The sequence below is a fragment of the Trachymyrmex septentrionalis genome, unplaced genomic scaffold, assembly GCF_001594115.1.
Source record: "Trachymyrmex septentrionalis isolate Tsep2-gDNA-1 unplaced genomic scaffold, Tsep1.0 scaffold97, whole genome shotgun sequence".
In the NCBI taxonomy this organism is placed as follows: Eukaryota; Metazoa; Arthropoda; class Insecta; order Hymenoptera; family Formicidae; genus Trachymyrmex; species Trachymyrmex septentrionalis.
This window is the reverse complement of record NW_017306160.1, coordinates 1,908,177-1,917,610: the sequence shown is the minus strand read 5'-3', so window position 1 is coordinate 1,917,610 and position 9,434 is coordinate 1,908,177. Positions and strand designations below refer to the sequence as shown.

At 32.3% G+C, this 9,434-nt stretch overlaps 4 protein-coding genes across 6 annotated transcripts in view; 3 read left to right on the top strand and 1 right to left on the bottom strand.

The window, feature by feature from the left end:
* LOC108756259 (inositol monophosphatase 2-like) overlaps positions 1-1,058 on the top strand; it is a 3,401-nt gene extending 2,343 nt beyond the window's left edge. Inside the window, exons 4-6 of the mRNA XM_018499913.1 lie at positions 69-174; positions 253-413; positions 790-1,058. Coding sequence (XP_018355415.1) covers positions 69-174; positions 253-413; positions 790-908 — 386 coding nt within the window. The 3' untranslated portion in view covers positions 909-1,058. The remainder of the gene's footprint in view (positions 1-68; positions 175-252; positions 414-789) is intronic.
* LOC108756255 (ATP-dependent helicase brm) overlaps positions 1-7,638 on the bottom strand; it is a 31,122-nt gene extending 23,484 nt beyond the window's left edge. For all 3 annotated transcript variants that reach the window (XM_018499908.1, XM_018499909.1, XM_018499910.1), the window contains exons 1-2: positions 7,479-7,638; positions 6,379-6,697 (exon numbers count right to left, since the gene is read on the bottom strand). In XM_018499908.1, coding sequence (XP_018355410.1) covers positions 6,379-6,654 — 276 coding nt within the window. In that variant the 5' untranslated portion in view covers positions 6,655-6,697; positions 7,479-7,638. The remainder of the gene's footprint in view (positions 1-6,378; positions 6,698-7,478) is intronic.
* On the top strand, positions 1,620-5,489 carry LOC108756258 (inositol monophosphatase 1-like). Its single transcript, XM_018499912.1, has 6 exons — positions 1,620-1,867; positions 3,638-3,771; positions 3,992-4,254; positions 4,651-4,756; positions 4,879-5,030; positions 5,176-5,489. The coding sequence occupies exons 1-6, from the start codon at positions 1,799-1,801 to the stop codon at positions 5,295-5,297; spliced, it is 846 nt and encodes a 281-aa protein (XP_018355414.1). The 5' UTR covers positions 1,620-1,798; the 3' UTR covers positions 5,298-5,489.
* A 678-nt stretch (positions 7,639-8,316) lies between the features above and the next one.
* Positions 8,317-9,429, top strand: LOC108756213 (NADH dehydrogenase [ubiquinone] 1 beta subcomplex subunit 8, mitochondrial). The gene is made up of 4 exons (XM_018499836.1): positions 8,317-8,444; positions 8,763-8,980; positions 9,061-9,219; positions 9,327-9,429. Exons 1-4 carry the CDS (start codon positions 8,351-8,353, stop codon positions 9,387-9,389), a joined length of 534 nt encoding a protein of 177 aa, XP_018355338.1. The 5' UTR covers positions 8,317-8,350; the 3' UTR covers positions 9,390-9,429.
* The last annotated feature ends 5 nt before the right edge of the window (positions 9,430-9,434 follow it).

Below are 9,434 nucleotides of genomic sequence, written 5' to 3'. Positions count from 1 at the left end.
ATGTTTTGTTAATCGTTGCAATAACAAATGCCGAACTAAAGCTATATATATATATCGAAATTTCACAGAATTGTCGAAAGCTTTGGTCTGCATGGAATCAGGCTTCATAAAGGTAGATGATCTACGGGAGAAGATGGTGGAGAGGATGCAAACCATTGTCAAAGCGGCTCAGGGGTAAGTCTTAGAAGCAAGTTTGTAACAACGAGATTTTAACGTGTACTGTCATCTTGCGCTATTTATTTCACCTTGAAGCATTCGCACTCTCGGTGTGGCGGCATTAACGTTGTGTTACATCGCGCTTGGAATCGTGGAGGCCTATTACATCGAAGGTCCTGGTATTTCGACGTGGGATATAGCCGCGGCATCATTGATTATTTCAGAAGCTGGAGGCGTCGTCGTGGACCGCATAACAGGTTATTATAATAATAAGATTGAAAATAAGATAATTTTTTATAGTTAAAAAGGTTATTATAACTTATACTTATGAAGTTATAATACTTATATAACGCATAAAGTTATTATAACTTATACGATCATACTCTGCATTGTCGTTTAAATTAACAGTCGCAACGGTAATACTAATAATAAAACGTAGCAGCATTTAAAAAAAAAGACCTAAAAATTTCATGAAAAATAACTATAGTGCGTAAGAGCTATTCATTTACGCTTATTTTTATTTATACGACTTTATGTGCCGTGTTCCAATCGCCAATTATCACGTTTTGCATTTCGTCACGCTCCAATGGACCACTATACTGACTAATCCTTCGTTTTTTTTTCTTATTTCAGGTGAACCGATCGATATCATGAAGCCACGTGCGGTAGCCGCGTGCAACGAAGGAATCGCTCGCGATGTTGTTAGGCTCATCCGCGAAGCTGATCACCGTGTAGACATGAGGACAAAATAACGTCAAAAATTTCGACATATACGTAAAAATTAAAAATATACGTTGAAATTAAAAATTTCTTTGTTATGCGATTCAACTGCCTGCAATACCAGTAAACTTCGAATTAAATCATGCAGAAAATAATACGCTTAGTCTTTTCAAAGGAATATTATTAATTAGAAAATGGAATAGAAATATATTACTTGATTTATGTCAACATAAAGTAGACATTAATAAATCCATCTAAACTGAATAAAATTATTTATTTCCTCACAACTTCATGTCCACGATCATGTTTCTATAAACATAGATTTCCTCGGGGCTACAAATAGCTACAATTAAAAAAGATAGGTAATTACATATTAACGCAATAATGGAATATTCTGTAATTATGCTCGCCATTAAAAACATATAAAAAAAGTGATTTGACGATTTTTTCCTCCACTATGTTTATCTAATGATCGCTAAGAACGGGTAAGGGTTTAAAGTTTAAAGCAATCCCCGCAGGGAAAATCCACAGACTAGGATGTGTCACCTAATTATAGAACCTACTGACGAATGCAAGAAGGAGAAAAATATCGCGGTGTTCACGGAAAGTAAAACTGTGATGAGGATATAGACCCCAGATTCGCATGTGCGTAATCAACTACCTTTCAGTCTACGCTCTGACGTCATATCGCGGACGGAATAAAACTTTCGCGATCATCGGCAGTAAGATAAGTTTCGGTCGTTCCTACCTCCAACGTTCATTCGTGCATCCGATCTGGCACGTTAACAGTCGGAGTAGTCTCACGCATATATCAGTCAGCGCCACCGAAAAGACGAGTGCAGTTTACGAAACAGCTGTGTAAGTGTGTAGATTGTGATCATTTTTCATTCGCATACTAGAGGGACAGAAACGATTGGGGAAGATGTGCGAGCTAAATAATTTTGACGAATACTACAGAATCGCTGAAGAATTAGTCTTGTATGCAGGAAAGGTATGTTATTATTCAAAAAAAAAATATGATAAGTGACAAGTACTCACATTTCGAGATAGTGCGATATCTAGATAGATGCTCATAGATAGCTGTCAAGGCACGCGAGATATTATCTTATAAGATTGATTCAATATGGTTAATATTTGTTTAGTAAACAAATGTAAAATTTCAATGCAAATAAGGTAATTGAATTATCAAACATTGTGTTTGAAAGCTGCAGTAATGTTACGTACTGAACGTAATTTTTTCTGTTATAAATTTTCTGATTTGTGAAATTATATTAACTAATTAACCACTATTACACCGTGTAACAGAAATAATTTTTTCTTCACGTATAAATAAAAGAATCGAATTATCAAACACTGTGTTTGAGAGTTTCAGTAATATCACGTATTAGATGTAATTTTTTCAGTTATAAATTTTTTGATTTATAAAATTATATTATTTGCCACTATTACACCGTGTAAAAAGAAATAATTTTTTCTTCACATATACTGTCGGTTAAAAATTTTTTATATAAACGACCATGTGAGCATCCTGACTTTAATTGTGTCTCAATATCATAACATGCATTATACATCAGCAAATGTTCAAACATTAAATAACATTTTTACATTTAAAGCTATTAACTATGTACTTAAGTATGTTGCTATATGTGGCAACTTTATAATGACTTCAATTATTTTGTCTATATTTCATCACAATGCCAACATTAGTTTTTAACTTTGCATTGGTAGACTTGTACAAATATATTCAAATATTTTTCAATTGTTATATATATGATGCAGGGCACATAAATATCTACAGAAGTATAATAATTAAAATTATTTATTATTTAGAAAACCGGCAAAGTATATTTCGCAAATGCATAGGAATTGGTTTATTCATAAACTCTTTTGATTATTTTTGAAGATATAAAAAAGAAATCGAGATTGTGAAACATGAGCTGTTGTTAATACTTTTCATATAGAAAGGTTCTCTGTTCGTCAAATAGCAAAGAAAATGCAGATTCCAATAGTTCAAGATATCAATAAATGTTTTCGCGAGACGAATGTCAATTTTAATAGTGTAAAAAAACTTTTAATTAACAGTACGAAAAAATCAAAATATCATTTAAAGATAAAATCTATCACAGATGTATCGTTTCATGATATTAAGTTGTGTTTTTATGCACGTTTAAAGTTTTTAGAGGAGATTTTTGGCCGCAATACAAGATAAAATTATACAATTATCAGAAAATGTGTGTTTTCATGTAAAATTGGTAGCTAAATTTAAAAATAATAAAATTAAAACTTGAAATAGAAAAAAATGAAAAAAAAAAAATATTTTTAGTCAGTCTAAATTTTTTTTTTAATGTTATCTTTTTCATTAATATTCACAAAAAAATGTGGAAAGAACGAAAAAAGAAGAAATGTGAGTGAGTTTCAATTAAAAAAATATTTTTTTCTATTATATTTTTTTGCTCCAATCTTTAATTTTATCGTTTCTCGATTCAGTAACCAATTTTATATAGAAATACATGATTTTTAGACAAAATTTAAAGCTAAACTATAAAGACATGCAATACAAAAAAAAAATTAGAAAAAATGGTAACAAATTGTGGTATTATTGCTAAAGAAAATCACAAAAAATTCCAAATTGTCATAAATAAAACTCGATTATGGAATAATGTTCGTAAATAATAGTTAATAATTTTCACTAATAAAAAAAGCGATCTCGAATACAAGAATTTACACAAAATATATTGAAAGAGAATTTCATTTTTTGTAGATAATAGAAGATGGAATCAATAGCAGAAAGAATATCAAAAGTAAGGGAATTGACTGGGACCTTGTTACAGAATATGATCGCAAAATAGAGGATAAATTAATAAAACAATTGTCGATACAATTTCCATCGCACAAGTAAGTTATTATTTTCTAAATTCTTTGAAGTGGAATCTCACTTTAAAAAGTGAAAATTGAGCCAGTCTTGAAAAAAAGTGGCTCAATTTTCAATCTTAAGAATGAGATTTCACTTTTTAGAGTGACAATTCACTCTAAACGGTTTAGAGAGTGTGATTAATGGTCAACTGCTAACAACAAGTCAGTAACAAGGTGGCTGTAACGAGATTTAATCTTTCAGGTTTATTGGAGAAGAAACAGCAGCAAAGGAAGGCTGTCTACCTCAACTAACCAATGACCCTACGTGGATAATAGACCCGATAGACGGTACTACCAACTTTGTACACCGTTTCCCACATACATGCATCTCCTTAGCGCTACTAGTAAACAAAAAGGTGGAAATCGGGATAATATACAATCCTCTTATGGGACAATTCTTTTCGGCGAGGAGACATTGCGGTGCCTTCCTTAATGGGAAGCCCATAAAAACTTCTGACATGAGAGGTAAGTAGCTCTATACACTTAAAATATATTCATGTTCGAAACATGCACACAATAGCAGGATTCATGAAGCATATAATACCATAGACACACATCAATCTAATTTATTACACGTGTTACTATATCATGGTGGCCTTGCTAAAAATGAGTGTAAGAAATTTATTATTTTACGGTCCAGTGGAAGGTTATCCAATATTCATTAAAATCGCAGACTGAGCAATTTTAATAGACATCAGAGTTAATGTTGTGTCCTTCATAAAGCAATTACTTTAAAACGTGGTGGTATAGCTACAATCTGTTTGTTTGCTTTATCCATTCAAATAATTACTTCACTTTCACACGTAAGAAATACTTAAAAAATATATATATAGTTATATATAATATGTCTATTCTTTCCAGACATATCTCAATCATTAGTTGCTATGGAGCCATGGCTCGCAAAGGATCCTCAGTATTTAGCTAGTGTGTATAGTAGAATGCACGCTTTAGTACAAGGAACTCATGGGTAATATATTTTTTAAAGATATTTTAAAATATTCTTTAAGATATTTTAAATATGTAATAATATTGTATATATATATATCAATTAGTTCAAAAACTATTAATAATAAATTGCTTCTCTTTCAGAATAAGGTCATTAGGTACAGCAGCACTCACGTTGTGCTACGTAGCAATGGGAGCTGTCGAGGCATATCATATTGAAGGTATCGATGCTTGGGATGTTGCAGCAGGAAAATTAATAATCGAAGAAGCAGGTGGAGTTGTGATAGATACCGATGGTAAATATGGACTCTTTTATCATTAACACTTAATCTCACATTATTACAAATTTATTTTTCCATTTAGTCCAACTTCGAAACTTTCAGTAAATCTTATTTTATTGTAAAAAAAAATTCTGTTAATATAAAAAATTATTATTTACAGGGGGAGAACTAGATCTAATGACTCCGAAGGTTATAGCGGCATGCAATCAGCAAATTGCACAGCAGCTTGTAGATCTTATTAAGAAAGCCGATTGCGAGATACTTAATAAAAATTTAAATTAATTATGCTAATATTATATGCAGTGCTCATTAAATGTCATATTATATAACAACGCATATACATGCAGACTTAAAAACACAGTATTACTAAACGTGACTTAAGGCTGCTAAATTAGATTTACAAAAGATTATATTTTTAGGACTGATATAGCTCATACTTTTCTCTGCACTGATAGTTACTATATATTTCAGTAATAGTATTAAAAAAAAAATTAATAAGTGTTCACAATATTAATAATAAATAAAAATTGTATTTGTAAATGGACTTTCAATTTTTAATGCAATCAATGCCATAATAAAGAGATTTCTCTCCTATCTCATAACCTGTATTTATACATACCCAACTATTACAAATAATAATAAAGAATTCAGTCACTCGCACAACACTAAATTAGTATACATTAAAAAAAAACTGCTTTATATAAAGTATCTAAATACAGTGGCATAATCTAATGAATTTTGATAATGAAATAATACATATACACTCTGTTAAATAACATGACAAAATCATTGAATATTTAAATATTTATACTTCCATTGACTACATAAAATTTTGCATCTTTCGTCAGCAGACTTCGATGTTTGAACTTCAGTATAGATTTTTATATTGTTCCAGATTGTATAAAAATCTAAAAAAAATTCTTACATATTTGTGAAAACTTTAACAATGTACTTTTATTATTATAGAAATTCGATTGTTATTTTTTTACATATTTAAATTTATTTACTAGACTTCACAATTGAAATATCGACTATACCTTCAAAGTCTTATCTGACCAATAAAGAATTAAAATATTTATATGCTTTATATGCTATATTTAACTTTTCTAATTTCATGCATAATAGCTTTTAACATGCATTGATTTAGTGCAATGCAAGTCATCAAATTCTGCTATAACTAAAGTCCGATTTTCCATTTTCTGATTAATTTGCGGTTAGGCTTAACCTGATGTGTTATCCAATAAATTTCATCTATAATGATATCATGATAAAATATAAAGTAAAATTTAATCACAAGTTAACCAAATAATAAAAAATTGGGCTTAAGAAAAGAGCATAGATATAGTTATCACGATAATCATACCTGTGGACCCATATTAGGTGGCATTTGCTGTGGATGGGGTGGATAACTCTGTTGTTGGGGTGGCGGTTGTTGTGGTGGTTGCGACATGGGTGGTCCACCTGGAGGTATGGGTGGGCCACCTTGATAACCCTGGGTCGGACTATGAGGATGATGCTGCGGCGGTCCCATTGGACTACCTTGTGCATTAGATGGGGATGGTGCCTGTTGTGGAGGTCCCATGGGACTAGGTGCTTGTGGTGGTGGCATAGGCGAAGATTGTGGCGAAGGACTCGCCATATTATTATGTTCAAAAGGTTCCAGTTTATCTGAGGCTTACTTCCTGAAAATATTACAACAAAATACAAATGTAAGAACCAGTTCTAAATTCTTTCATGACTACCTATTTCAAAAATTTCTATTATCTCTTCTACTTCAAAGAATTTGGAGAATAGATTAGTACACAATAAAGTAGCTGCTATACAACACACACACACACACACACTAAAAATTAGCAAAGTTAAATGTAAATGCATATACATATTGTGAACAATTAAATACCCAAGAATGATACTGTTACATTATTTAGCAAATATTATTTCATTGTCAAAGTTGATTATATTATGCCACTGCATTTAAATACATACAGCAGCCTTTAATGTGCACTAATCCATTTCACTGTAGCGCAAGTGATTGAATTCACCATTAATTATGTGCGCAAAGTGCAACTATACAATTCAAATATTTCAAATAGATGCGATAATCAGATAGATGAGATAATCTCTCATTTAAAAAATACCAACTCAGGAGAGTTCAAGAGAGTTTTTGTATCCGAGAGGCCTACAAGAACATATTCTACCTCTCTCTTTTCTTCTATATCTATCTCTTTTTCATCTCTCGATGCCGAAGACGGAACTGTATTAAACTCGAAAAGAGCAAGCAGGATAACGCAACGCGCTCGAGAACACTGTGTTTATCGCTCTTCCAACTCATCTCACGGCAAAATACGGTTTCATAATTAGAAACGAAGCCAGAAGGTAAACCGGAGTTGACGAAGCACGGTGTTCTTCACGGTGCGCGTATCCCGTTGCCAACGGTGCCGCCCATCTCAGGACTCTACGTACCGTTCCGGGTTCCACGTTATCACAACGGACACCCTGGAATCATTTCCGCGTATGTCACTGCACGTGTATACTTCTTATCAGAGATACGAGAACACACGAGATCTATGCTGTGCCGAACGACTCCGAGAAACGAACGCTATCGGCCATATTTCCATTCTCTCACCGAGTCGCCGTAGCGGCGGCGTGAGATTCGCCAGCCAATCGAACATGGCGATTGCAACGCTTCCGCAGCGCACCACAGTGAGTCGAGAAATGGTTGGTTCGCACGAACAAACGCGAACGACGCGAACCAAGTATTAATGGAAAATGGAATATTCCTCAATAAAAATATCCGTCGCGATACACGCATATTTTCGCATGGATTTCGAGCGAAACAGCGTTGATTAAATAACCGACAAATTGATTTTCTTTACGAATATAAGAAACGATAAGTCGACCGACAGTTAAATTCAATAATCCCGGGAAAAAATGATTCATATAATAATTATATTTAATTATACAAAATTAAATAAAATTATATATATGTAAAATTGACATAATTTATGTACAATTATATATAAAATATGTCCATATATATAACATTTTTTTTCTCGGGATCATAATATTCGTAATAAAAGTGCAGCTGTTAAAACACGACATGGTTTATCGAACTGTCCTGTAGACAATACGTGTATTCGTGCATCCTCAAAACATTCCAACGAAAAATGATTCATTGAATCGATATTGATTTGACACTGAATTGATAATTTCCCATCAATTTGACATCAAATTGACGGTCATTTCTTACTGAGATCTATTCAAATTTGAAGTACAAGATGGAGTAGAAAGTGTAGAAACTACAAAGATTTTAGAACGCACTCCAGAATAACAAAATGGCTCTAACCAGAGAGTTTGGTAGGTTGTCAATTCAACTGTTGAAAAACAAAGGGTGTTTGTACACTGCAGTGAGATGTTCTTCCGACAAACGTAAGTAATTATGCATGTCCTTTTCAATTTGTTTCTCATCATATTTTATATAAATAAAGCTGCTGCTCCACTAAGTACTGTGAGGTTAGGATTGCTGTTATTATATAATTAAATTATTATATTGTTATTACTATTGTTATTATTATTATTTGTTATTGTAAATTATTGTTTTATATTCATTGAAATACACAGTGAAATCTAGCATACAGATGCTAGATTGGAAAAATATATAAAAACATGTTGAATATTGAAAGATTTGTCTTGTAATAATTATTATGTAGCGAGGATGAAACTGATCGATGCTGTGTTTGTCATCAGCGCTTCCATGGAACTACCTCTGGCAGCCAAAAAAATATTCAGAAAAGGACCATGACAAGATTGCCGAGAAATATCAGTTGCATCCTAAGGATTATGAAATTAATCCTCCTGAGTCATGCCTTGGTGATTATCCGAAACTACCCATGGTAGGACCAGCTGCTAAAGACCCATACTATCCGTATGACATACCGATATTTAGGAAAAATTATCATGAAACGGTGAGTTTGCATATATAAAAGATTTCTGAAATTTGTTTATCATCTTATATATATATATATCTTTTGTTTTCTCCTTTTAGATGCACGCTAATTTTGAAATTATGGGTGAAGATCGTTTCAGTTATGGCTATAAATACAGAATTAATCCATATTTGGCATCTGCAATATGGCTTGCAACTATGATTGGTTTAGCTGGAATTACTTACTTGGTAAATCCTTATCCGAGTGTTCAAATAAGGGTCAGTACTCCAAATATTTTTTATATCAATGACTACATTCAGCAGAGAAAACTAATCAATGATTGATTTAATTAGATATTTTAATACTCTAGCAATATATGTTTCAGATGGAGAAACAATTTCCCAAGAAGGATGTAGTACACTATTCATTTGAACCAGCAGATTCGTGAAAATAGGATGAGTAGCCTCGAGTAAATATAATAGATATATATATA

What these genes read in the sequence shown, in the direction of transcription:
- LOC108756258 (XM_018499912.1), top strand. Translation starts at nt 1,799, where the DNA reads ATGTGCGAGCTAAATAATTTTGACGAATACTACAGAATCGCTGAAGAA. An exon ending in AAAAACTTCTGACATGAGAG is followed by an intron (nt 4,255 to 4,650) that starts GTAAGTAGCTCT and finishes TATTCTTTCCAG; the next exon opens with ACATATCTCAATCATTAGTT. An exon ending in TTAGTACAAGGAACTCATGG is followed by an intron (nt 4,757 to 4,878) that starts GTAATATATTTT and finishes CTTCTCTTTCAG; the next exon opens with AATAAGGTCATTAGGTACAG.
- LOC108756213 (XM_018499836.1), top strand. Translation starts at nt 8,351, where the DNA reads ATGGCTCTAACCAGAGAGTTTGGTAGGTTGTCAATTCAACTGTTGAAA. An exon ending in GAGATGTTCTTCCGACAAAC is followed by an intron (nt 8,445 to 8,762) that starts GTAAGTAATTAT and finishes GTTTGTCATCAG; the next exon opens with CGCTTCCATGGAACTACCTC. An exon ending in ATCCGAGTGTTCAAATAAGG is followed by an intron (nt 9,220 to 9,326) that starts GTCAGTACTCCA and finishes TATATGTTTCAG; the next exon opens with ATGGAGAAACAATTTCCCAA.